The sequence below is a fragment of the Vulpes lagopus genome, chromosome 5 (assembly GCF_018345385.1).
Source record: "Vulpes lagopus strain Blue_001 chromosome 5, ASM1834538v1, whole genome shotgun sequence".
In the NCBI taxonomy this organism is placed as follows: domain Eukaryota; kingdom Metazoa; phylum Chordata; class Mammalia; order Carnivora; family Canidae; genus Vulpes; species Vulpes lagopus.
In genome coordinates this window covers 40,456,999-40,484,935 of record NC_054828.1, presented here as the reverse complement: position 1 = coordinate 40,484,935, position 27,937 = coordinate 40,456,999, and the positions used below count along the sequence as shown (strand labels likewise).

Here is a 27,937-nt window from a genome sequence, read left to right as displayed (position 1 = left end):
ACCCAGAGAAAAGACTTCTAAAAACATTTGGTAAGGTAAATGGGAGGGGCTATGGTTGAAAAAGAAAATCACCCCCAGGGAAAATCACTCCAACAGTCCATAGCCTCACTCTTGAGAGCCAGGGTTTGGGTAGAGGCCAAACCATGAAGTGCTTTGCATACCATCCTAAAGAACCTTACTTTACAAGAAACCAGAAACTTGAAAGATACAAAAACAATTTAATATCAGATTGGTTTCACAAATATTCAGTAGTGTGTCAACACCTGATTACTTAGAAATAGAGATACCAATCTGGAGCTTTCAAAGATGTAATTTCATCTCAGTTGATTTGATAGGGTAGTTATTAAATTACCTGTTAGGGAGAATGTCCAATTGAGTAGTAAACTTCTAGATGAAACTTCAATCTTTCAACAGTTATTGAGTATTTGCTATATTCCATACCCTCTTGCTAGGCCCTAGAGATAAAATGATGAGAAAAAAACATAGTTCTCTGAACTCACAGAAATTTGTCATCTAGATGTGGAGACAGTTATTAATCAGAAATCATAGAAATAAACCCAAAGCTATAAAGATGACAAATGCTAAATGGAAGGATGCATGGTGCTGTGTGTAGCAAAAGATTAAGTGGATACTCTGGTTGTCTTCCTACATCCGTTTTACCCATATCCTATGGTATAATATCCATGGATTTGGGTGGAATTAACCCTAAGCTCCAATGACAGGCCCCCTGATTTACCTCAGCCATTCAGTGCTTGACATTCCCCAAACCTCAGATCTTTAGGTTCACAATGCAACTGGGAATACGTGAAGAAAAAACAAATGCTTTTTTGCTGCGAATGAAGAACTGGAAACTTAGGAGCTCTTGGCCACTATCTTAAGATACAAAAGGAGCCAGCGATTGGATGGCTGGGTAGCTCAGTGGTTGAGTGTCTACCTTTGGCTCAAGTCGTGATCCCAGGGTCCTGGGATCAAGTCCCACATCTGACTCCCACGCGGAGCTTGCCTCTCCCTCCCTCTATGTCTCTGCCTCTTTCTCTGTGTCTTTCATGAATAAATAAGTAAAAATCTTTAAAAGCAAAACAAAACAAAAAACCAAGAGGAGCCAGCCTCCGTATGAATTTGAGACCAAAATACAGAATTGAAAGGCAGAAGGAAGTCGAGTTCTCACGGATACTGTTGAGCCAATCAAACCTAGATGAGGTTCCCCTTTATCTCTAGATTTTCCTTCTTATGAGCCAATAAATTCTCTTATCATTTAAACCACTTTGAGTGTTTTGGTACTTGTAACATTCCAAGGAGATACTATTATCTGGTCAGGAGAGTCAGAAGAGTCCCTTATGAAAGTGATTAACTGTGGCAACATCTGAAGAATAAAGCAAGAGTTGCCATAATATGACTGGGAAGGAACAACATTCAGACAATAAAGTGCCAATTTTAACTTAGATCAAGTAAAACAGGTTGAAAATATCCATGGCATTATTAATGTAGATATCTTAAGTTAGTTTATAAAGAGCTCTATGATGAGAGCAAGGGATGGTGATGGAAACCCAAATGGGTTCAATTGAGGAATAAGTGGGAGGTGAAGAAATGAAGGGAGTATAAACAACTTCAACACTAAATAGTCTGGTTGTAAAAGGGAAAAGAAATAGGAATGTGGCTAAGATACAGGCTATCAGTTTTGATGGATTATTGTAATGGAGAAGATTTAATCACCTTAAGGGAAAAAATTAAAAACTTAAAATTAAAAAACTTCATAAAGGGGATCCCTGGGTGGCGCAGCGGTTTGGCGCCTGCCTTTGGCCCAGGGCCTGATCCCCGGGATCGAATCCCACGTCGGGCTCCTGGTGCATGGAGCCTGCTTCTCCCTCTGCCTATGTCTCTACCTCTCTCTCTCTCTCTCTCTCTCTCTCTGTGACTATCATAAAATAAATAAATAAATAAATAAAATAAAAAATAAAAAACTTCATAAAAACATCTAACAGAATGGGAAGGGTGAAAACAGAAAATTTGACATTTCAAGGGCGTTAGTGAAATGGATAACCGAGTTTACCCTATAGAGATTAACATTTTTTTAAACCCTCAAGAATTAAAAAAATGTAACATGTCTTCTTCCAGGAACACTGGAAATGATGGCAGATTATTTGGGCTATCACAGCTGGAAGAGAGGGTGCAATTCTGGCATCTAGTGGGTAAACATAAGGGATGCTGCTAAACATCCTGTAATGCACAGAACAACCTCACAACAAAGAATTATCCAGCCCAAAATGTTAGTAATGCTAACGCTGAAAATCCCTACTCTAGGAATTCAACATCAAGTATACTGTAACACATGAAATAATTTTGATAAATTGTTTGAGGTTGGAAACTACTGGAAATGACACATATATACATAAATAGGAGGTGGTTTATTTTTTTATTTATTTTATTTTTATAAATTTATTTTTTATTGGTGTTCAATTTGCCAACATATAGAATAACACCCAGTACTCATCCCGTCAAGTGCCCACCTCAGTGCCCGGCACCCAGTCACCCCCACACCCCGTCCACCTCCCCTTCCACCCCCCCTAGTTCGTTTCCGAGTTATGAGTCTCTCATGTTCTGTCTCCCTTTCTGATATTTCCCACTCATTTTTTAGGAGACGGTTTAAATAAACTAGGGTACATCTGTACAACAATATGTATAGTATTACATTATTTAGGTTTAAAGATACTGGTTTCCTTATTATCCCTCCCACTATAGTCTCATGGCATTTCTGTTTCCTCATGCTCTCTTCCCTTTGGGGAAATGCCTCCCTCAGAGGCCTTCCTCAGTAACACCACTGCCTTTCCCAAGCTCACTAACCTTTTGCTACCCTTATTTTTCTGGTATTAATATTTATCAGTATCTGGCTTGTATTTTTTGCCTTCCTATATACTATAGTGCAAGCTCCATGAGAAGAGGGACTTTTCCTATTTATTCACCCTATAGTATCTAACACCTAGTTTATGGTCAACAAATACTCAAATGAGTAAATGCAGGAAATAACTTATTTCACAGTTTTGTCCAGAGTTAGTTCTATTTGTAGGACATTAACCTCAACACATATAAAGTGATTTCTGTATAGTCTTTAATCCTTTAATATATACATGTACATCTATCTATCTATCTGTCTATCGTGTAAGTTCTTTTAGGGCAGTAACATATTCTATGACTTTGTTCACCCTGTCCCCTCAGCCTTGGATGGCTTCCCAAGCCAAAGTGTAAACTCCTACTTAGGGATCCTCTAACATCTAGTTCAAAACTTAATCTGTTAAGTTTTCTCTGACCCAAGACGGAAATGTTATTTTCTCAAATATGGGCTCAAATGCATTTTGTCCACATCAATCACAGTTAGTAATGGGCTCTATTATTACATCTAACTACTTAAGTACATTTTCTGAGGTCCTCTTTAGATTTAAAAAACACATGGCGATGTATCCAGATTTTGAAATTATAATTTTTTATCAGGCGCCTGTTCTGTGTAAGACGTTTCACGTGTTTAGCGCATCGCCCAAAGTGTCCACAGATAAGATCTGGTCAAAACAAAAGCACGTTTTGACAAAACCACTGATAAGACTACAACCCCCAAGATGCGCTGCACGGTCAACCCGTGCAGCGCTTCTGCGTTTCACCTTTCAGACTAATGGGTTGCCGGTAAAGCACTGACGGCAGAAGCAGCTGAGAAAGTCTTTAAAAGCGAGTAAAAGGAGCCTATCCAGAGCGAACCGGGACTGGACTGCCCTGCACGAATGGCATGCACCGGGCAAGGTTGGACAATTAGAGTGATGTCTGATGACGTGAACACCCAGGGAATTCCCCCTTCGCTAATTCAGCGCAGACATCCCGAGAGAGAGCGCAAGAAACGTTCGCAAGAGCAACTCAAAAATATCAAAAACAATGCTCTTAGATGTGTTAGGAAGGCAGGTCCCCTCTGCTTCCCTAAGAGTCTCTGGAGACTTATTTTCCGAGTTACAAACACGGGAAGAGCACAGCACTTTCGTGAAGTGGAAAGTAGGCTTTTCAATGGCCAGCTACCAGATGCCTAACAGTGAGTGATGGGCTTTGGCGGGAAATAGGAACTTGTCAACACACTTCTGCACCGCGTCATACTCGCCTGGAGATCCACAGGACACTTCCTGAGGAGACGTTGGACTCTACGAGGCTCCGCAGCCAGCTGTATGGGCTTCGGGTCCCCGTGCTTAAAGGGCTCGAAGTTCTCACATGTTCACAGAAAAAAAGTTAAATTACTTTTCTCCCACAGGCTGACAGGTTTAGCTTCCCTGAAGCAGTGCGAGCACATTTCCTTCCTTTCTGCTCAGGGTTAGTCCCAAGCGTACCTCCCAGGTATGCTTTACTTTTTCCTCACAGCTGGATCCCACGGCTCGTCACACCCCAGGCGCAGCCCGCAACCGCCCAAAGAAAGCTCCGAGACTCCGCTCTCGCCGCCGGCTAGGAAGAGTCTCGCGGCAGCAGAGGGGAAAGGAACTCGCGAGAACCGACCGCCCGTCCGAGATCCCGCGCCAGCAGGCGGGACCGAGAGAAGAGGAAGTCGCACTTAGACCCTCCCACTTTTGGGCCAGTACCCCGCCTCGCGAGAACACTGAGCGCTGCCGGCTCGGGAAGCGCGTGCGGAAAGCAGAAGTGCCGCGCGTTGGGCTCGTCGGCCGCCGTAGCCCCTGCTAGGACAGCCCGTGCGAGCCTGCTGGAGGAGGAAGAGAAAGGCAGAGAGAATCGGGTTACAAGATGGCGGATCTGTAGTAGTTACCGCGGCGGCGGCGGCGGCGGGCGAGCGAGCTCTGGGGGGCAAAGGGAGGGGAGGGTGGGTGTGTGCGGGGGCGAAGTGAGAGGTAACCGGGACTCCGGGCGGAGAGGTCTCGGTGACTCTTGTTGCCCCTTCCCGCGACTGAACCTTGGGAGCCATGGTGAACTCGGGCCTCTCCGGAGCCGCCGCCGCCGCCGCCGCCACCGCCGCAACCGTCTCTCAAGAGTGAGGGGCGCGGACGAGGTGAGCGAGGAGGCGGCGGCTGGGGCGGCGGGGACAGCAGCCACCATGTCGGATACGCGGCGGCGAGTGAAGGTCTATACCCTCAACGAAGACCGTCAGTGGGACGACCGAGGCACCGGGCATGTCTCCTCCACTTATGTGGAGGAGCTCAAGGGGATGTCGCTGCTGGTTCGGGCTGAGTCCGACGGTAAGGTTATTGGAACATAGGATAGGGGACAGTCGGTGCCTCCGTTTGGGCATCGCCCCGCTGGTTTAGGCCCTGGGCCGGGTACTGTTACTACCACATCTGGGACAGCGCAGTGGTTTTGTGCCTGCACTTCTGTACGGTAAAAACAAACTACTTTGTCCGGGTTTTCCCTCAGTCAGACGTTGATTCTGTTCCCCCGCCTCCTGTCCCTCTTCAGGATTTGACCCCTTCCTCTCCAGTCTCGCCTCCGAAGAGGGGAGAGTGAGAAGGGAGGAAGTAATGAGAGACGGAGTAGTTCTCTTCTCGTTCTAGGGAGCTGACCCTCCCCCTCCCTTTATTTTTGTTTTCTTATCTATTATACATCTGTTTCAAAAAAACTCAGTGAAACTATACTTTCTGAGTGGCTTTTTAAATTTTTTTTTTTAAACCCATTTTTACTCAGGAGCCCGTGAGTTTGCCCTAGTGGACAGGTGCTGGGGAAAACCAAAAGACACCTTTTCCTGCGGTTATTGCAGACCGTTGCCACGATACATGCACGCACGAGCATATCTGTAGTCTGGATTCCTCCCAGGCCGCCTCCCAGGCTACTTTACAACCTAAACAAGTTAGGACGCCAGAGCAGATTGTAAACTTGTGTCCGTTAATTTATTGTGTGAGTCCTGTGTGAAGTGTTTTTAGATTTAAAAGTGTAGCGCATAATTAAAACCTTTATCGCTGTAATCTGAACGCCTCGATTTGAGCAATTATGTGCAGATAATAGAAAGGTAACAATCCCAGATTTATTCTTGTATTTTGTACTTTTGCGCTTTCCCTTTAAAATAGTTACGGACATTTATTTCTATATGAAATGTCCTTTGTTCTGTTAAGGAGAAAAGGATAAATGAAGTCCTGTAATTTGTGTAACTAAGTACTTAGATTCCTGTTGTGGTCCTTTGTAATTTGTTTTATTTGTTAAACTGGAAATGAAATAAAATAACTTTGTTTAAAAGAGTTTGGCTTCAAGTAGTCTTTTAGACCTTAAAATTTTCATCTCAATAAAATTTTAATGAACATCTAGTCTCCTTATATTTTGGGTCTGAATGTTGATATTAGGTGGATTTTTTTCATTTAAGGGCATATGAGGATAAGATGGTGTGTTCTAAATTAAATATGAAGCCCAGATCTGGAGAGAAAAATGTGAATCAGGAAACATTTGATTACTTCACATGTCTAGCTAAGGGAAGAGAACACAAGTTTGTTTTTTAAATTCATATTCTGATATTTTATTCAAAATTTTACACAGTCAAACTTACAAATTTTTTTTTTTAATCTTTCAGGATCACTACTCTTGGAGTCAAAGATAAATCCAAACACTGCATATCAGAAACAACAGGCAAGTAGTTGTTTATCTTTAATTTGAAAGATTTCATCTGTGGTCAAGGAAGTGTTAATCTGACAAAGATGGGAAAGCTTTCCTGACAAGAAAAAACATGTTTGGTAAACAGTTACACATTATCTGTATTTCCCTGTAGGTGAAAAGTTTCAAACTGAAAAGTGAAAGTTTTTGTACTGGCAGTCATTTATTATCTTTGAATTGAGCCACTGTTATTTTATGTTAGAATACAGTGTATTCATTAATCTTATTTAACTACAGATAGTCAGGTATCTTTTATGCCCTGTACACTAAACCTTTTATTCTCAATCACGTTTAAAGGAAATGACGTAAAAGAAAATTCAAAGAGATACTCTTTAAAGCAAGGAAAGCCTATTTGTGGTGTGAAATTTGATCCTTTGACTCAAGCAAAGGTAGAGTTTTTGAAGTAGAAGCATTTGAATCCTGTTCTTTAATTGTTGTATATTTTTAATATAATCAGTGGATACTTTATAAAAGTGCATCATGTAACGTTTTCTGTTAATATTTACCGTCTTTTGCGGGGGGGGGAGGGGGACAATACCTGTGTTGTGTTTTAGTGTCCCCAGTTATTTAATCTGGAAATGGCAGCAGTGATTCAACCTCTTCTTTTGTGAATGTTTTCATTTTTATTATGAAAGATTTCAAAATTGAAAAGTGCGGAAAATACAGTGTGTGTCTGTGTAACACCACCAAATTTAACAATGTTAACTTTATACCATATTTGTTTCAAATCTTTGTAATGTTGAACATTGTGGATGGAGTTAAACCCTTCTTTGTGCCTGTCTCATTCTGTCCATTCTCCATCCTTCCTGTAGGTAACTACAATTCTGAAGTTGATGTATTATTTCTGTGTGTGCTTATATACCTTTTCTGCTATGTATGTATCCATAAATAATATGTAGTCTTTTGTATGTTTTTAAACTTTGCACGGTTGATCTCTTGCTCTTACATGTACTCTGAACTTTCATTTTCCACTCAACAGTTAATTTGAAGATTTGTTGATGTTAACAATGTAGATTTAGTTTATTTTTTTAACTGTATAGTATTCTTCTGGTTGATACCACCTATTGTTAGACACTTGAATTATTTCCAGGTGTGTATGTGTGTGTATTATGTAAAGTGAATATGGCAGAGATTTTTGAAGGAAAAGATAAGTTATTTTAGGATTGTATTTACATCATCAATACCTACATTCTTCAAGATCAATGAAAATTTGAATGCCCAGAAATAAATAACTTCAAATTGGAGGAATGAAATTATGTCCATTGCTCAGCTCGTTATTAGTAAAAGTCTTACTGTTAAACAATTTGTTTTGTGTATGCAATACATTTTTAATCACTTCTTTGAAATATTTAAATTTTCAATACTCAGTTAATAGTTTTTTTCCCTCTGCGTAGAAAATATTGCATGTCTTTGATGGAGAATCAAACATTTGCCCTGTATTGACCACTTGAAAAATGTTTCCTATATCTTAAACATTTAAGTAAATTTAATTTCTAAGTCAGCCAAGCAGATGGTTTTTTTCTCTTCGCATGGAATTTTACCAGGTAGCCACTTTTGTTTTATTTTTTGTTGGCCTCCTTTTTTGTGAGGAAAGAAATACTGTTTTATAGTCTTTATCTTCCCCTGCACAAATATAAAATACTCAGGAACTGTGTTCTTAAATGTGACTCCCTACAATTTAATCATAATATGGATTCTTCTCAGATTGTATATAAGATACTTTAACTATTGTTACTATTGGAAAGATCATATAATGGTGTAGGTTTGTGTATAAAACAGCCCTCCAACCTTAGTCTAAAAAAATACATGGTGGTTCATTAGAAACTTTGGAACATGTCTTTCTGTATATCACTCTGCTAGAAAACAAACATACTGAAGAAAAAAGTACTTATTTTTGAAATTTTATACTATTGGGAGAATGTTTCCTGTAATTAATGATGTTTCAATAATATACTATCAGGATTTTTATAGGCAGAGAAAGAAGCAGGCTCCATGCAAGGAGCCCGATGTGGGACTTATCCTGAGACTCCAGGATCACACCCTGGGCCGAAGGGGAGGTACTCAACCACTGAGCTATTGAGACGTCCCTGTTTTCTTTATTTTTGTTTGAATTGAATGCACTTTTCTAGTAGAACCAGAGAGCAATTTGAGGATTACGTTAAACTTAGTTTCTTTTTAGAGATACTTTTTTCTTTTTTTTTTTTTTTGCCAAAATCTTGTTCAGTTTGCACTTTTTACCAGATTATACAGATTGAGATTTCCAAACACATTGATATTTTTGTGTTCATTAGTTATCTTTTTAAAATATCATTAAGTTACTCAAATTAGTCCAGAAAATAATTCATTCCCAAAGTTTATATGAAATATATTGATCATTGGCAGGTTTTTAATCTTAAAAAGACTTGAGTGAATGAGATGCTCATAGTTTATAGGATATTTTGCTACAAAATACATTGAATAAATTCAAAGCAGACTAAACATTGTTTCTTAATACTATAGTTCTAAAATGAGCCAAGTCCTGAATTATGGGCTCAGAATAGGTTAGATTGAGTTGAGTTGAATGTCAAAGGACTCCATATCAAAAGATCATCGATTTACAGCACTCTTGCTTCAGGACTATGGGCAGTACTGAAGTTGCTAATGGGAAGAAGATATACTTAAAAGGAGCCAATAACTTGTTAAGTGTTTAAACACACTGGAAACAAAATGATTATACAGTGGAACATGAAATAGTGGCTGATACATGTCAAAATTTTAAGTTACTTAGAATCATTCCTACTGATCTAGACCACCAAAAGCAGAGTCATAGGGATGTATACCCTTTATATTTAATATAATTTTAATATAATTTGTATTAATTGGGTTTAGGAGAGAAGTATAAGGAAGTTTTATTGGGAGACATCCATAGTTTTATTGGGAGACAAGACATAACAAATGAAACAATTATATAACTAATAAAATAGCTGGTAAAGTGTTTTAACTCAGTCATTATTGAAAGACCATGAATGTATTTCACAGATGAGGCAGTTAAGGCACAAAAGGTCAGGTTTCTTGACTGAGATAATACAGGAGGTATGTGCCAACACAAAATACATAAAAAGCAATTTTATTCCACAGACTTGGACAGTAGAAAATTAAGGAAGAGATTGATTTGAGTTAGAATCATTAAGAAAAATTTCATTCTCCTTAGTGGTGTCTGTTGAAGGAATGGTGATAGGGAAGGAAATAGTACACCTGACATAAAAGTTACTAAGCCTCTTTGCAACAGAGGTGGAGGTTTCTTATTTGTGAGCTTGGTTTACTAAACAAGAGGGAGCTATTCTAGATTCTCGAGTAGTGGCCTAAAGTGATGAAAGTGATACTGTGTTTAGGAAGCAAGTGTGGCAATGTCATGAATAATCAATTGGAGGCGGAGAGGGAAATAAGAGCTTTAGGTTAACAAGACCTTTTACTATAATTCAGATGCAGAAAAATGTAAGTCTGTAAGTAATAAATGGAATTGTAAAGAAGAAATAGATTTTCATTATATTAACAAGAAAGTGCTGGCAGATTTGCTAAATGATTAAATATGAAAGAGAAGGAATCAAGGGTCACTAGTAGTGTTTTGAGTCTTGGGGCCATGAAAATGATGGTTCTCTCCAGAAAGTGAGAAGTTGAGAGGAAAACAAGTTTACATTTACATTTGGCTAGCAGCTTATTCATTTCAAAAAACAAACAAACCCTCTTTCTTTATTTTGAATAGATAATATATTCATTTCTGTAAAAATTCACAAAGTATTTAGTGAAGTCTCTCCCACTCTGGATTCCATTCTTAGTTTCCCTTACTAGAGGCCACCAGTATTACCAGTTTCTTGAATATCTTCCTGGAGGTTTTATGCATGTTTAAACAAACAGGTATGCAATTACATATATGTTTTCCCTTTTATTGGTATTAATGGTAGCATTCTGTATACTCTTCTGTACCTCCCCCCCGCCCCCCAGCTTAGGCTCTGAAATGATAATAAAATAAATGAAAAGGTCTTGTAGTGAACATCTAGGACTAGAGAGAATAAGACTTACTTGGTGTAGAAGATTCTAATTTGAGAATCATTAACTTCTATTTTTAGCTGTAAGAGTGGACCTCTTTCAAAAGAATAGATGGAATTAGAGAAAAGAACAGAGAACAGAGCATAAGACAGCCTTGTTGAATTGTCCACATTTATTCATTCATCCAGTAATACTTCAGTGCTGCTTATGGGTTGTTCACTATCTCTGGTTTAGATTTTTTTACCCCCTCCCCTTTAGATTTTTAAAGTCCATTTGAAAGCTTTCGAAAATTTTCAGCAGAGGAATGACATCCAAACTAGTAACATCAGTGTATAGAATTGGAGAGAAGCAATAACTGGGAGAGTAGTTGAGAGATCACAACATAATCCAAGCAAGATATAATGTTGAATAAGTTTAAGGTCAGTGGAGATGGAAAGAGGTGGATGGATTTCAGATACATATGGAAGATAGAATTGACAGAACGTGCTGCAGGGTTAGGTATTTGGTAATCAGGAAGAAGATCTAGTCAAGAGGAAGAATAAGCATTTGGAAAGAGGAGAGAGTTAGGAAAACATGTTGACTTGAAACCAAGGGAGAACAACTTTGGTAAGGAAAGGGGGTTCAGTCAATAAATGGTTGTTCATATCCTGGAAGGGAAAGATTGAGACTATTCTAGGTTTTAGCCAGAAGAACATAACGCCAAGATCAAGATTGAGGTGAAAATGGTCATATTGAATCTCTTTATCTCCAGTAAAATTGGGGACCTGGGGTTTTACAAAACTTAGTCATTGTGGGCAACAGTCTAATGTAATTAGTATAGAAGAAGGAGATTCGCTATAATTTTGAATGCTGAGTTAAAATAATAGCATGAGTTTGATATTCTTGTGCCAGCTTTGTGCTCTCTTACCTAGAAGCTTTTATTGTGATCCTTGGAATAAGCAGTTGTAAGAAGTACTTCTTACAGTTATTTTTTGACTGAAATAGTAGGTTTCCAAAGAGAGGAAGAAGAAAAGATGAGACTTGTCACCCATTTTGAGTACATTTCATAGAGTTGGAAGGTGCCTGCTCTGATGGTTTCCTATCCTCTTAGCCAACGAGAGATATACTTACGTGATGTTTTCAAATTTGACATATCGAAAGAATTATTTGAGACCCTTGTGAAAAATAAGGATTTGGGGTCTTCACTGCAGACCTTTACCCAGGGGAGAAGCATGGGGATCTGTATATTTAACCATCACCCAAGGTCAGTCCTCCTTACGTTGAAGAATGGTTCTGAATATAAATCCCGTTTACTTTGGGGTTTTGACTGGCTTGGGGAGAAGACGTTACGTTAAGAATAGGAAGAAACAGTCAAGAAAATGTTGGTGAAGAAGGGGACTCAGTTACCTAAAGTCAGACTTGGAACCAAGTTGGAAAAGGCCTTGAATGCCTGCATAAAAGATTCTGGATTTCATCCTGTTGTATTAGTGCTCCAAAATGGAATGTATGGTATAAAGCATTGAAATTTGAGAAGAAACCTGCTTGTACATTTAAATCAGAAGAAAAAATTGGCTTTTGCCCATACTTAATAAGCAAATAAATGATCAGAAGTGTAAAAAAAAAAATAGACATGGTATTCTAAGAGTAACACTTCCATAAAAAGTGTTTCCTAACTACTGTGAATTACTTTAGCCCGCATGTGCAACTAACTATTTATAGATGTTTTCCAATGTAAACTGACCTGTAACCTTAACAAAATGAACATGTGCCTTACAAAGGGCTAAAAACAGTAATGTAAGTGCAAATGAACATGATAATGGTAAAACTGACATTTATTCTAGTTTAATCTGTTAGACAAGTGATAATGCACAGTGATAAAATACAACTCATGAAGTTTCCCCTCCCCCCAAATTCAAATTATTAAAAGGGATTAAGTATGGATTGGAAATTAAAATTTTAGAATACCTGGTGGCAAATTTTCCTTCCGAGAAGCACAGCCAGGCAGAAGGGAGAACAACCGCTTTCCGGCTGTTCTTCTTACCTGATTACACAGCAAGTAAGTATTTATCTGAGGCCTGGGTTAATTGACGGATATTTTTCACTTACAGATTAGAGCTACCAGAGTATTGAAGTGTTTTCATTTTGAAGACTTTGTTAATCTGAGGCTCGCTTTTAATATTATATATAGATATATTTTTTTAATTTTATTTATTGATGAGAGACCGAGAGAGAGGAGCAGAGACCTAGGCAGAGGGAGAATTAGGCTCCATGCAGAGACCCTGATGCGGAACTTGATCCCAGGACCCCAGGATCATGCCCCGAGCCAAAGACAGGTGCTCAACTTGGGCCACCCAGGTGTCCCTAGCATTATATATTTTTTCATATCAAGTCATAATAGAAGTATTTGATGAATAATTGTTAATTATAAGGTATTTTGTAGATTATATACTTAGTATTAGGATATAAATTCATGTATATTTTCTTTTTTCTTAAATGCATATTTTCTGAAAATCAAAGTTTTAACCATATTAACCTTTCATTATTACATATCCTTTAAAAGTTGGCGATTTTATTTGAGTGTTGCATAATGATTTTTGTGTTTAAACTTGTCTATGTTTTAACTTAAACCCAAACTTTAGTTTTTAGTAGAGAGGTGACAACTTCCTAAAAGCTTAACTAACTTTTTGTAGGGATACTATTAATGACATTTGTAGAAAAATACTAAACCTAGGGTTCTTAATTTTTCTACAAATTGGGCTGCTGAAATAAGTGCTGTTTGTAGTACTTAGAGCTAGAGTATCTTCATGTCATCATTGTTTTGAATTCCTTCATATTCTGAAGGCTTTTCCAGATTTAGAGGAGAGAGTCAGTAGAGGATTAAAATGTCTACGTTACAGTTTGGCCAGGAATGGCTTCATTTTCCATTCAGTGTTATGTTGGTAACATAAGCCAGTGCCTGCTAACCTGTTTTAATATTTTTTGTTTTAGAAAATTATTATCATTTTAGTACCCAAACTGTTCCACTGCCTGTATATTACTAAGTTTTGAAGGATAACAAAATACAATAACCTGATGTCAATTGACTACACATTAATTGCACTCATCAGAGGGCTTTTGTCATTGCTATGCTGTTTTTTGTCCTCTTGATTTCTATTTATACTTCGTAGTTATTTCTTTTCTAGCTTTTTCTTGTGTGATGATGTAAAAATCTTTATTTTTAAACAGGATACATTAATTGTTTGGTCGGAAGCTGAGAACTATGATCTGGCTCTGAGTTTTCAGGAAAAAGCTGGCTGCGATGAGATCTGGGAAAAAATTTGTCAGGTAAGGTTTTTTAAATAATATGTTTGCATTCTTGATTTTTTTTTTACATGAAAGATACATATTCGAGTGTGGAGAAATAATGTGTTTATTACTTTATTTTTGATAGCAAATGTTCATAATAAAAGGTCAAGTTGTTTTTTTTTTTTTTTTAAGTGTAAATATGTTCTAAGTCTAGAGGTTTTTCTTTAATAGTTGGTCACCTGTTTGCTTGATGTTTATGAATAGTGTGTGCCAGGCACTAATATCAAAAGTGCTCATGACTTAGAGTATAGCAAAATATAAGATAAGTGGTAACTCTCAGGTAACTGGAACTTTTTTAAGATTTATTTATTTTTAGAGAGAGAGCACACACACACAGGTGGGAAGGGGCAGAGGGAAAGAGAATCTCAAGCCAATTCCTTGCAGAGCCCAACATGGGGCTCGATCTTAGGACTCGAGACCATCAGTGGAGCTGAAACCAAGAATCAGATAGGTGCTCAACCCACTGTGCTACTCAACTGCTCCTGGAACTTTTTTTAATAATGTTTTTATTTTAGAGGTTCAGATTTACAGAAAATATGAGCAGAAAATGCAGAGGAAGTTCCTATAGACTTCCCTCCCTAACACCACTTTATCTGGTTTCTCCTGTTAGTAGGTTTTTTTTGTTTTTGTTTTTGTTTTTTTATTTATGATTGTCACAGAGAGAGACAGAGAGGCAGAGAGAGAAGCAGGCTCCATGCACCGGGAGCCCGACGTGGGATTCGATCCCGGGTCTCCAGGATCGCGCCCTGGGCCAAAGGCAGGCGCCAAACCGCTGCGCCACCCAGGGATCCCTTTTTTTTTTTTTTTTTTCTGTTAGTAGTTTCTTATGTTAGTAGGATACACTTGTCACAATTAAAGAGCTAATATTCATATATTATTATTACTATTCATTATTATTACTTATACATTATTATTAGCTAAAGGCCATACTTTATTCAGATATCCTCAGTTTGTTGTTTATTTAAAGCAAGCACATGAATGAGCAGGGGAGAGACAGAGGCAGAGGGACAAGGAGAGAGAGACTCCTAAGTGGGCTCAATGCCCAGCACAGAGTGCAATGTGGGGCTCAGTCTCACAACCCTGAGATCATGACCTGAGCCAAAATCAAGAGTCGGATGCTTAACCAATTGAGCCACCCAGGGGGCCCCAGATTTTGTTTAAAATAAACCTAGTGTCTTTTTTCTGTTCCAGGATTCCATTCAAGATACTATATTATATTTAGTAGTTACATCTTTTTAGGCACAGTCTGTGACACTGGTAACTGGAATTTTAAATTAATCATAATATTTTAACTATTGTTTTCTGTAAGTGGGATCACTGTCTTTAGCAGTTGCCTAGTATATTCTGTTCTAGTGTTTGACTTTTGTCATTCTCACCTTTTTTTTTTTAAGATTTTATTTATTTATGATAGAGTGAGCATGAGCAGATTGAGGGGCAGAGGGAAATGCTGACTCCCCACTGAACAAGGAGCCCGATAGGGCGCTGGATCCCCAGATTCCGGGAGAGGGACCTGAGCTGACGGCAGACACTTAACCGACTGGGCCACCTTAGGCGCCCCTGTCGTTTTCACTTTTATCAGCTTTACTCTGTAGTGATTCTGATCACTGAAGGTTTTGTAGTTTTAATGCATCTCACCATAGTATTTTTTCCCTTAGTCCTCCTAGTAACAGTACCACACAGTGCAATAAAGTAGCCCAGTAGCCCAAGGAAATATAATGTGAACCTCCCCATTCTATGTAAACCTTATTTATTTAACGCATGGCTCTAGGTCACAAAACTGAACTGGAAGTAGATGATTTCTTTCCACCTTGTATATTACTATGTATGTATCATGTATTACTGGAGCATTATTAGTGTACACTATTAAATAGAATTTCCATTGATGAACAGGTGAAAACACTGGTAAATATTAGTTTATTTTAATTTGTAAAATATACATAAAACTATAATCCATATTGTTTTGTTATTTTGCCTTCATGTTTTGCCTGTTTTTAAACCTATGGGTGGTGATGATGAAAAGGTCCTAATATTTACTCTTTTTTTTTTTTTTCTTGTATGCCCTCCACAGATTGGGATTAAATTTTATGTTTGCAGAGTTTTCTGTAAAGTGAGTTGTAAGATATATAAATGACCTCTATTGCAGACTTAGACACATGCAGGCCACAGATATTTGCTGCTCTGTTCTTAATTCAGTAAACTTGAATCACGCATGCATTCATCCACAAGATAGGGGGTAAAACTGGTCCATGAAAATAATGAAAGCATACCGAAGGATAAAAATCTTTAAAAGTAAAAGAGGGAAAGATTACTTTTTTGTAGTGTTTAATGGCTGTTCAGAATATTAATAGTATATAAAGACTAACCTTTTTTATTACAAGTTCCTGAAAAGTGATATTTTATTTTGTATTCTTCCTCCAGTATGCCAGCATGGCAACTGGAACATGTTGTGTGTGGACTTAGTACATACTTAAAGAATGAATAAGACAGAAGATAAACATCTTACTTTAGAACTAGGATGTTAAATAATATTTCCACTAGAACATCCGTGGTGGATGATATTTTTCAGTGATCAACATATTATGTTATACCTATTCCCATTTCTTCCCACTCCACACATCAACATGTACTGTTTAATATTAGTTCCTGAATATACGTATATTCCTGAAGACTTTGTACATTTGTCCTAGAAAAAAATTTTTTTTTAAGATTTTATTTATTTATTCGTGAGAGGCAGAGACACAGGCAGAGGGAGAAGCAGGCTCCCTGCAGGGATGCAGGAATCCATCCCAGGATCACAACCTGAACCAAAGGCAGATGCTCCATCAGTGAGCCACCCCTGTCCTAGAAAGTTTTGCTGAAATTTGTTTCTTAGTATTTTCACTCATGCAGTCTAGGAGGTCCCACAATCATTGTCAGGTAGAAGGACAGAACTCCACAAAGCTGTTATATTTATTGTTAACAGTTTATTAAGATGAAATGATACAGATTAAAATTAGCAGTGAGAAAAGACACATAGGAGAGACCAAGGCATGAGCTTCCAGTTTTCTTTCTCAGGATTCTTAAACAGATAGCACTTACTTCCAGCAGTGTTGTGTGGCAACCTTCACATAGTATTGCTGACCAGAGCAGCTTATCCAACCTTTGTGTCCAGTATTTTCATCAGTTGTTGGTCCTATAAGTAGACTGACTGCCCTGTGGCTGACTTTAGTTTCCAGCACCTCCACAGGCTGAGCTGATACTGTGTGGCCCAAGCCCTCCACAATAAACCACCTAGTTACCCACACATAGAATATCTGGCATAGCCCAAGGCTCCCAGGTAAACAGAAAACACTCATACTAGACAGGATATTGAAAGTACTTAGAGGTTACCTCTCAGGAGCTAGGTAAGGGCCAGATCTTTCTTTAGACAAGACTAATCCTTGACTGCAAAGGCCACTCCTTGCCCCATTGCCAAGTCTCTCACAACAAAATGAATATATTTGTCTAAGCATCTATAGCATAGTATTCATATTGACAGAGCATTTATCAATATGAATATGTGTAATATTTGGAGGAGCCATTCTGGGGTAGGGATATTTAAAGAAACAAGTAATCTGTCTGATAAAGTCATGATTTACGTTCTACATTTTCTACTGATTACTCATTTTCCTTCTTGATCTATTTGTACCTTACGATAACTTATACAGAAGTGTTTAGCATAGAAATTAACTGACAGTTAACAAAATCGTTTTCTTCTTGCCATTTGCTGTCAGCATTGTTGTTGAGGAGACTTAATTTCTCAGTACATTTGATCATCAGCATTAATATTGGGCTTGTGTACCTAAGGTAGTTGGTAGAACAATAATGCTAGTTTTATACTATATTGCAGTATGGTAGTGAACGTATCCTGAAGTCAGTCTGGCACATTACTAGAATCATTAACTTCATCATTAACAATTGTTTCAGTTCATCATTATATTGTATGATAAAATTTATGTTTTCCAGAAGTGTTGTAACTCATCTGGTTTATTTATAGGCCTCCATTCAACCTTGTCAAGTCCCAAGAATAGGTGATCTTGGAAAAACATAAGGCTTTTATCTTTCCAGGTGTCTAATACAGTTGAGCTAAGAGAATATCATCTCTTGCTCTGATCCTTTCTTGAGGCACTGTTAATATTGGATTTCTCTTGTTGTACCTATTTATTCATTCCTTTGCCCTTTGTTACTATTTCTTCCCATTTGTCACTGATTTTTACTCACACTTTTCCACCTTTGGAAGGGGTGTTAGATTTGGCCACTCTCCTGGTCCAGGAAGTTTTAATTTTTACTAAACAACTGAGTACTGTATTTTTAAAAACATTTATTTATTTATTTCAGAGAGAGATTATACATGAGTTGTAGGGGTGGGTGGTGGGCAGAGGAAGAGGGAGAAGCAGACTCCCTGCTTAGCAGGGAACCTGAAATGGGGCTCAATGCCAGGACCCAGAGATAATGACCTGAGCCGAAAGCAAATGCTTAACCAACTGAGCCCCCCCAAGTGCCCTATATATTTTTTTAATCTGTGCATGTCGCTAAACATACATTTAGTTTATAGCTCCTCACAACTGATACTCCACAGAACCATACATTATGTTTTACTTTATGTTTCTGAGAAGTCATTGCTGACCTTTGAAAAACAGTTTTAATTTCAACAAAAATATTACTCAGTTACTTCTTAACTCCTTATAATGAGAAAGTAGAACCCCCCTGAAAAATTTGACAGCCCAGAGAATAATACATTTTTTAAGGGGAATGGTAAATAATAGAGCAGAAAGAACAATTGGAGAGGAAGAAGTTAGAGCTGATTTCTGTATATATAGCTTTTAGAAAGCATAAAGTCAAAAGTACATATGGAAGTTTTAACCTCAGAAAATGAGAGGGTAAGGATATTTTCTTTGAAAGAGATTAAGGAAATGAGTGAAAATAAGTTGTGAGATGGAGAAGGATGTTGGAGTATTTTGAATACTAGTGGTCTCCTTCTTTCAAAGGAAAGATTCTCTTTCCTGAGATTTAAAGGAGAAAGTAATAGTGTTTGATACTTAAAAAGGGAGAAGAATTAAAACAACAGCTGTAAAGAAGTAAGCTAAGAGTGTGGAAAAGAAATTATTGTTGAGCACCCTACTGACAGTGTAAATTTTTTGTGAACGTGCTCAGCATAGTTAGTTGACTGACTTTAAGAATGTTAAGGTTAGATTGTGTTACAGTAACAAAATCCTATAACCTCAGTGGCCTCTCATAACAAAAATTTGTTTTTCCTTAATGCTATTTGACCAGTGAGAGGTACAATTGGACAGGAAGGGGCTGTGCTTATCAGAGCCACTCAGGGACCCAGTTGATAGAGAATTTATTTTAATATTTCCAAAATCATTGCAATGTGAGAAAGAAAGATGGCAATTGGCGCACTGGCTTTTAAAAGTTCTTCCCAGAAGTTACATATGACAGTTTTGCTCACATTTCATTGGCCAGAACAAATCATAGAGCTACGAATAACTTTGTGGATGTAAAAACTCGTGCCACAAAAGGGAGAGAACCCGAAATACTTGATGAACAGCACTGTTGACATCCAGATAGTCACTTGGGTTTATGTGGGATTGACAGATCATATCAGTGAGAGTTAAATTTAGGAGAGTCCAGGAAGCTTGTAAGGGTTATACTGGATAACACAGAAATAAACATATTATCACCAGTGAATGCTTGTATAGCTGTGCTTTTATTCTGAGACATATGCAAACTATATTCATTTAGAGTGTAAGTTAAAGATTTTATTTTTAAGTAATCTCTATGCAACCTGGGGCTTGAACTCACAACCCTAAGAGTTACATCCTCCACAGACTGAGCCTGCCAGGCACCCCTCTGATTTCTTCTTCTTTCTTTATAACCTATGATTCTCCTTCCTCTTCCTTCCCCACATCATACTCTACTCCTGTTTCTCTGGTTACTATCAGACTCTTCTGGCTTTAAGTGTTAATCCTAATACCTAATTTCTGTCCTATTCTCTTTCCTGAGTAGTAGGTCTACAGATTTAATTGCAAGCTGGGTATTCAGACACCTTAAACTTATTAAAACTGAGCTTGTACTAACGATTCCTCTCTAGAATGTACCAGTTTTTATTAAAGGAGCCATAATCTTCCTAATGACATATTTAAAACTGTAGGGTAATTCATGGTTCCTCCTCTCTTTTCTACCTGTCCCTTATTTACCCCACCATCACTATCCAAATTCAGTTGTTCATATAGACTTTGGAATAACACCTTAATTTATCTATATTCTCAAATTTATTCCATACATCTGATGCCAGGTTGACTTTATAAAGGATAATGCTGCACATTCACTTCCCTGAACTCAAGTGTTCTAGCTTGACTTTCCATAATCTGGCTTTAATCTACATTTCCAGTTTTGCAGACACATTTCCATCTGTCTGCCTCTACTATTCTCTTTGCAGACTTTTATCCCCATCTGAATCTTACCCATCTTTGAAAGTCCAAATGCCACTGCTTTTTTTTTTTATAATTTCTTCCTTACAGTCTCACCCCCGTATTCCTGAAGAGCTGGGAGGAATGTCCCTTCCTCTAGAATTTCCATGGTATTTTCTCTCTCTCTCTCTCTCTTTTTTTTTTTTTTTAAAGAATTTGAGTATTTTTTCTTTTTCTTTTTTTTATTTTTTTATTTTTTTTTTTATTGAGTTCAATTTGACAACATATAGTCTAACACCCAGTGCTCATCCCATCCAGTCCATGGTATGTTATCTGAACTGCTCTTATAACTCTGTTACTTGTCCTTTCTCTTATGTTTATTTGTCTGTCTCCCTAAACTCAGCTACTCTGTTGAGGACTCAGAAGTAAAAGAAGTACTCTCATGCTGTAGGAGAAAAAGTATCTTATATGCACTAGTGTATCTCTCTACTTTCTCTAAGCTCTTAGGACTTTTTTCACATGTTGTTTTGGTGGATTTGGAATTATGTGGAACTTTTTTATCTCAGGATATTGGAAGTTTTGAGGGGAAGAGGATAATTACACTCTCGTGTTGGGAATTAGAAAAAAATTTATAAAGTTTTTATATTAAATAATCACTATAGAAATCATTATAGAAAACTTGTCATAAAAAAAATAAATAAATAAATAAAAATTAAAAAAAAAAGAAAACTTGTCATAAGTTACCCATGCTTTTCTTGAGCTGTCAACATGAATCATAAAACAGTTTTGTATTTATTATGTTTTCTAGGTATTGTAACTTGGAGGCTTTATCACAGATGTTAAATGAAAGCCAATTTTTAAAAGAATATTCTTTGTTTTTTTAGAGCAGTTTTAGGCTCATAGCAAAAGTAAGTATTTTTCCCAAAGTGAATTTCAAAAGTAATTTAAGGAAATCTCCCTCTTGAATATGCAAGGAGTTGGGTTTCAGTTTCATTTAAACTTGAGTGTTTGGGGCGCTTGGGTGGCTCAGTTGGGTAGGCGTCTGACTCTTGATTTCAGCTCAGGTCATAATCTCAGGTTTGTGAGATTAAGCTCTGCATGGAGCTCCTTGCTGGGTATTGAGCCTGCTTAAGATTCCTTCTCTCTCAGGACTGATTGAGCGTCGTCTGCCTTCGGTCCCGTACATGATCCTGGAGTCCCGGGATTGGGTCCCACATCGGGCTCCCTGCATGGAGCCTGCTTCTCCTTCTGCCTATGTCTCTCTATCTCTCTGTCTCTCATGAATAAATAAATAAATCTTAAAAAAAAAATTCCTTCTCTCTCTCCCTCTCTCATAAAAAAGTGTGTGTGTGTGTGTAAAAATAAATACATATATATTAAAAAAATTAGTAGTTTTTTTTCTTGGTTTAATCTGATGGTGCATTAAGAGTCATACAGAGTGATTTGGGGGACCCACAGAAGAGTTAAACTGCAAAATTCAAAATTAGGAATACAGAAGTTACTAAACAACTATGTAGTTTCTATATAACATCACATAAATCAGTGTAACAGTTTAAATGTTCAGGTTGTCAAGAATCAGAGTTAACTTCAAGTTTTAAGTTGTGAAATTTAGAGGTGAAATTGAGACTCCAATAATTTAAACTGGATGTGTTTTCTCCCTCTAGACTTCACTTCTAATTAACAATTGACTGTGTGGCTAGTATTGTTTCTTTGCAAGATATATTTTTACTTAAATTCAGTGGTCAGTGATTTGATTTCCAAAACTTTGAATTCTTTTGTATTTTAAGGTAACCAGCTATACTTGGATGTTTTTAGGTTCAAGGTAAGGATCCATCTGTGGAAGTCACACAGGACCTCATTGATGAATCAGAAGAAGAACGATTTGAAGAAATACCTGAAACCAGTCATCTGATTGACCTACCCACATGTGAACTCAATAAACTTGAAGAGATTGCTGACTTAGTTACCTCAGTTCTCTCCTCACCTATCCGTAGGGAAAAGCTGGCTCTGGCCTTGGAAAATGAAGGCTATATTAAAAAACTACTGCAGCTGTTCCAAGCTTGTGAGAATCTAGAAAACACTGAAGGCTTACACCATTTGTATGAAATTATTAGAGGAATATTATTCCTAAATAAGGCAACTCTGTTTGAAGTAATGTTTTCTGACGAGTGTATCATGGATGTTGTGGGATGCCTTGAATATGACCCTGCTTTGGCTCAGCCAAAAAGGCATAGAGAATTTTTGACCAAAACTGCAAAGTTTAAGGAAGTTATACCAATAACAGACTCTGAACTAAGGCAAAAAATACATCAGACTTACAGGGTACAGTACATTCAGGACATCATTTTGCCTACGCCATCTGTTTTTGAAGAGAATTTTCTTTCTACTCTAACGTCTTTTATTTTCTTCAACAAAGTGGAGATAGTCAGCATGTTGCAGGTAAGTGAACAAAGGTGTTCTTATATTTTTTTTTCCAGTTATTTACCTCCTATAATAGTTTATGCTGGTGTTCATTCCTTTTTGAAAGATTTCTTTTGTTTATCTTAAATATACTGTCAAGCACAGAAAACAGGACTTTATCTCATGGGTATTTGAAGGAGAATCCTTTCTTTTTTTTTTTTTTTTTTTGGAGAATCCTTTCTTAATGCAACTTTTACATTTTTAAGTGTTCTCTGATGGAGCTTTTTTTTAAATTTCATTTTTGCATGCATTAAAAAATTATATATCATACAAAATTGATCATTTTAACCATTTTAAGTATATAATTCATAACATTAAGTGCATTCACAGTGTTATGCAGCCATCACCACTATCCATTTCCAGAACTTTTTCATCATCCTGAACAAAAGCACCTATTTTAAGACTATCATTTAGTTCATTTTATGAACCCTAATTATCATTGGAGGTATATATAAGTGTGTGCGTGTGCTTAAAGCTTCCCAAATAATTAGATGTGCATCCAGGACTGAGAAACAATCATTAATTTTTAGGAAATGATAATTAGATTATTTACTGTGTGAAGTTGGTTTTATTCTGTCTCCTTGAGTTGTAAAATAGAGGTTTATACTGTGTTTATTGTGTTAATCCTTTATACCCTAACAGTGTAGTAAAGATGATTTTGAAGATTTTGATTTACTGTAACTACCTATATATAACTATATATATATGTAACTGCCTATATAACTGCCTTTGTTATGTCCATATCACTCATTAAGTTTTTTGAGCAGCTTCTGTATACATCATGTAGTGGTTCTCAGGGTTTCTGAAACCGTTTTCAGAGAGATCTGTGAAGTTTTTCCTTTTCCAGCTTCTTGTCACTGTGAGGCCATATATCCTTCATATACTCAACCAGAACAACGTATCACAACAGATTGGACGTCAAAGAAGATAATGGAATATAGCTTTCTTCTATTAAGTCAAACATTATAGAGATTTGCAAAAATGTAAAAGCCGAATTTATAGTTTTTTTCTAAATGTATAAAATTTTCTCATAAAATATTTACATAGATTTATAATAGCTTAGTTTTAAAACTAATTAATATTTTAAAATGTTTGTTTTTATTATAAATATTGATAAACATAATCCACATAATAAAAGCTCTTTGGAGTCCTCCATAATTTTTAAGAGTTCAAAGGGGGCCTGAGACCAAAAAGTTGAGAATCTTTTTCTTAGTGTTTAGCTATGTGATTTATTTTATGATGGCCTGATATCTGTAGCTTCTTAAGTGAGTATTAACCTGCTGTTGTATGAGTTACATAAGCAAGCAAAAATGTAAGAATTCTATCTGGACCAAAATGAGTTAGTCAAAGGTACATAACTCCTAGCCTGAATTAGGTTAATTGAGAAATTAAAAGAAAGCACTTACTATGGTCTCCGGCTCCTGGTATGTACTCTAATACACGATGAGATTCTCTTAAGCTTGTTTGGGGCATAAGAGTTTGGTTAACCTGAACTTTCTTTTTTTTTTTTTTTTTTTTTTTTAAGATTTTATTTATTTATTAATGAGAGATACAGAGAGAGAGAGAGGCAGAGGCAGAGGCAGAGGGAGAAGCAGGCTCCTTACAGGGAGCCTGATGTGGGACTCGATCCCGGGACTCCAGGATCACACACCCTGGGTTGAAGGGAAGCACTCAACCCCTGAGCCACCCAGGCGTCCCAACCCTGAATTTTCTAACTACAAATCAAAATCCCATGTGCCCAGAATTAAGAAATCTACTTAAGTATGTTTTAAAAATTAATTTTCTAAAAGCCAATAAAGTGAGTTATTTTGCGTAGACAGCTACAGATAAGATCTTTTTCAGAACAAAATTTCACTTCCTTCACTAGAAATGGTGGAGGACAGGTATCTCAAATTTAACATATAACATATATTTCCACTATTCCATAAATGAGAGTTGAGCTAAAAACCCATTAAAATCAGAAGTTTAGTTCTTTTTTGACTTATTTTGTGGATTTCAGCCCTAAAGAAAGACATTTCTAACCTTCATCCCAGTTATTAATATATTAAATATTCCAATGCCTTTAAGAAAACAACTGTTGACAATAATATAATGCTTCATTTTGTTTTAGAGGTTTTTGGACTTCATCTAGGATTTAACATATTAAATTTTACTAGATTTGGCCTATTCTAGTTTGTGTCTATGTTTTACTTTGGATTCATAACTTTAAACTACTTAGAAATTTGTCCTGTGGTTTATTATACATGGTAGGAATGACAAAAACCTGATTGTGTAGGAGACCTAGATTCTAAATCCATCTTTGTTACTAGCCAGCCTCAGGAAAGTTCACTCTTTGGGCATTAGTCTCTTGAAATTTAGAATTGGACTAGGCAATGTATGTAATCTTTTAAAGCCTAGTCTAATTCTAAATTTCTGCATTTACATGACTCTAATAATGGTGAATGGGTTCTGGGTTTGGGATGGTTTTTGTTGTTGTTTTTAAAGTCAGCTCTGCATCGGACATGGGTCTCAAACTCCACTCTAAGATCAAGAGTTGCATGCTCTACTGACTGAGTGAGCCAGGCACCCCTGGGTTTTTGGATTTTGAGTGTGTCCTGTTTTTACATTACTACAAGGAAAAGTTTGACTGAGACTTTTTAAAAGGAGTCCCCTTTTCCCCCCATAAAGTTTTTTGCATAATTCAGAGAAGCAGCCATACACAATTTGTCTTAAAATAATTGTTTTATTAAAAATAAAGGATTTTAAAACTAAATGAAAAAGCAATCTAAATTTATCTAAAAATACTAGTTTAATTACTTGGATAACCAGCTATTTGGAGGGAAACATTACAACTATATGATAGGCTTTAAGTTGTCAATTAAATTTTTTTTTTAAGATTTTTATTTAGAATGCTTACAAGCAGGGCTGGGTGTAGGAAGAGCAGAGGGAGAGGGAGAAGCAGATTCCCCACTGAGCAGGGAGCCTGACCCAGGGCTCAGTCCCAGGACCTCAAGACCACAATCTGAGTCAAAGGCAAAAATGCTTCACCAACTGAAGCCACCCAGGCACCCCAATTAACTGGTTTTTTTTAATGTACACTGGAACAGAATGCTTTTATAGAATGTTATCAAGAATAAGGTAGGAAATCAGAAAAAAATATATGTGTATAGTAGGAATTAGGAAATATTCTCATAGCAGGGTATATAATCCTTGAAATTGCCTCCCTAATACATTATGCAGTTCTAGCTGTCAGCACAACAAATAATCATGGAAGAAATTGCATTTATCAAAGAATTGGAATTGTTTTCCTACGAAAGTATTCTCAAAAAAGTTAAAAATCTTTAGACAAGAAAGGGAGTTTAATCTGGGAGAGATGGAAGAAGAAAAAAAATTATAAAAGGTTTAAGTGGAGGTAAATGCATATTCACCAAAACCTAAAATATTGAGATGAAAAGTACTTTGAGAAATGATTATAAGATTGTATATGCAGGGGATCCCTGGGTGGCTCAGCGGTTTAGCCGCCTGCCTTTGGCCCAGGACATGATCTTGGAGTCCCACATCGGGCTCCCTGCATGGAGCCTACTTCTCCCTCTGCCTGTGTCTCTGCCTCTCTCTCTGTGTCTCTCATGAATAAATGAATAAAATCTTTAAAAAGCAAAAAAAAAAAAAAAAAAAAAAAAAAAAAAAAAAAAAAATTATATATGCAGTTGAACTCTCTCAGAAACAGATGGTTCAGGCCATGGCGTATAAGGGCCAGAAGTCAACAAAACAACAACAACAAAAAAAGACCATTCTGAGTCAGACTAATGAACGGAGTTGGCTCTCAGTGGTTGAGTAACACTGATGAATGATTATTGGGAGAGTATGTTATGTCATCTGTGATTCTAGTGATTTTTACTCCTTTATATATAACGAGTTTATCTCTTTTAGACTTTAGACACACTAGTTTATATTAAAAATAAGATTATACAGTATGTACTATATTTTTGTCCTTGTAAATAGTGCTTAGAGAAACTAACACACATCTGCCCTTTAATACCTCAGAGTCATCAGTGTGAAAAGCAGTTATTGTAGTGTTTTATCATTTAGTTGTATCCTTGGAAACTACAAGAAAATGTAAGCCTGTACCCCAAATGGCCCTAGATAATTTTATTTCGTGAGTTCTTGTGTTTTAAAGAGCTTTGCAGGGACACCTGGATGGCTTAGCAGTTGAGCATCTGCCTTCCGCTCAGGTTGTGATCCCGTGGTCCTGGGATCGAGTCCCGCATCAGGCTCCTCGCAGGGAGCTTGCTTTTCCCTCTGCTCTGCCTCTCTCTCTCTCTCTCTCATGAATAAATAAATCTTAAAAAAAAAAAAAAAGCTTTGCAGTCTTACCGCTGCCAGAATTCAGTCTCCTTTTACTGCTGTTCCTATGCCATATATTTGTGATTCTCATTTTTCTAATCTGTGGCAGACTGACCATGAGATCTTCAAACTTGCTTGAATTACATTTAAATTAAAAGTAAATAAATAGACCCTGAGCAGGAGTTGCAGAGCGTCTCAGTTAAAATACATGAGTTTTCATGCATGACTTCTAGACTATAACTGGTTATTTTTGTTTTCCAAAGAGTTCTTTATATCTCAAGTTTCTGATTAAATAAGGCAAATGCATGTATAACTAACATTAAATGGTGTAGTCAGGATTTGAAAATTATAACATGAATATACCCTGGAATTTTTAGGTTGCATGATGAAACTATTAGATTTTCAACTATTTTTATTATAATTTGTGTAAATTATACAAATGTGTGTAAGTATATACTCTTGTTAGACTGTTTCATAGTAATTATTTCTTCCCATGTAGGAAGATGAGAAGTTTTTATCTGAAGTTTTTGCACAATTAACAGATGAAGCTACAGATGATGATAAACGGCGTGAATTGGTAAGTTATTTATTCTTGAAATTCAGACCTTTAAAGAGCACTTACTGTAGGGATACACAGCTTTTAACATTGAATTTGTTAAGAATTTTTTATAAATATGAGATGAAATTTACGTATTTATGCTATATGATTATTCTCAAAGTTTCTCAAACTTCCTGTATATTTACAAATTTTTAAAAGTATTTTGATG

General features: G+C 36.9%; 1 protein-coding gene and 1 long non-coding RNA gene across 4 annotated transcripts in view; one reads left to right on the top strand and one right to left on the bottom strand.

Moving 5' to 3' along the window:
* LOC121491706 overlaps positions 1-1,793 on the bottom strand; it is a 90,298-nt gene extending 88,505 nt beyond the window's left edge. The window contains exon 1 of the long non-coding RNA XR_005988025.1: positions 353-1,793. This is a non-coding gene — a long non-coding RNA (uncharacterized LOC121491706). The remainder of the gene's footprint in view (positions 1-352) is intronic.
* Positions 1,794-4,732: 2,939 nt separating this feature from the next.
* Positions 4,733-27,937, top strand: part of PPP4R3B (protein phosphatase 4 regulatory subunit 3B) — a 62,964-nt gene continuing 39,759 nt past the window's right edge. For all 3 annotated transcript variants that reach the window (XM_041756870.1, XM_041756868.1, XM_041756871.1), the window contains exons 1-5: positions 4,733-5,210; positions 6,527-6,582; positions 13,837-13,935; positions 22,203-22,826; positions 27,670-27,747. In XM_041756870.1, coding sequence (XP_041612804.1) covers positions 5,069-5,210; positions 6,527-6,582; positions 13,837-13,935; positions 22,203-22,826; positions 27,670-27,747 — 999 coding nt within the window. In that variant the 5' untranslated portion in view covers positions 4,733-5,068. The remainder of the gene's footprint in view (positions 5,211-6,526; positions 6,583-13,836; positions 13,936-22,202; positions 22,827-27,669; positions 27,748-27,937) is intronic.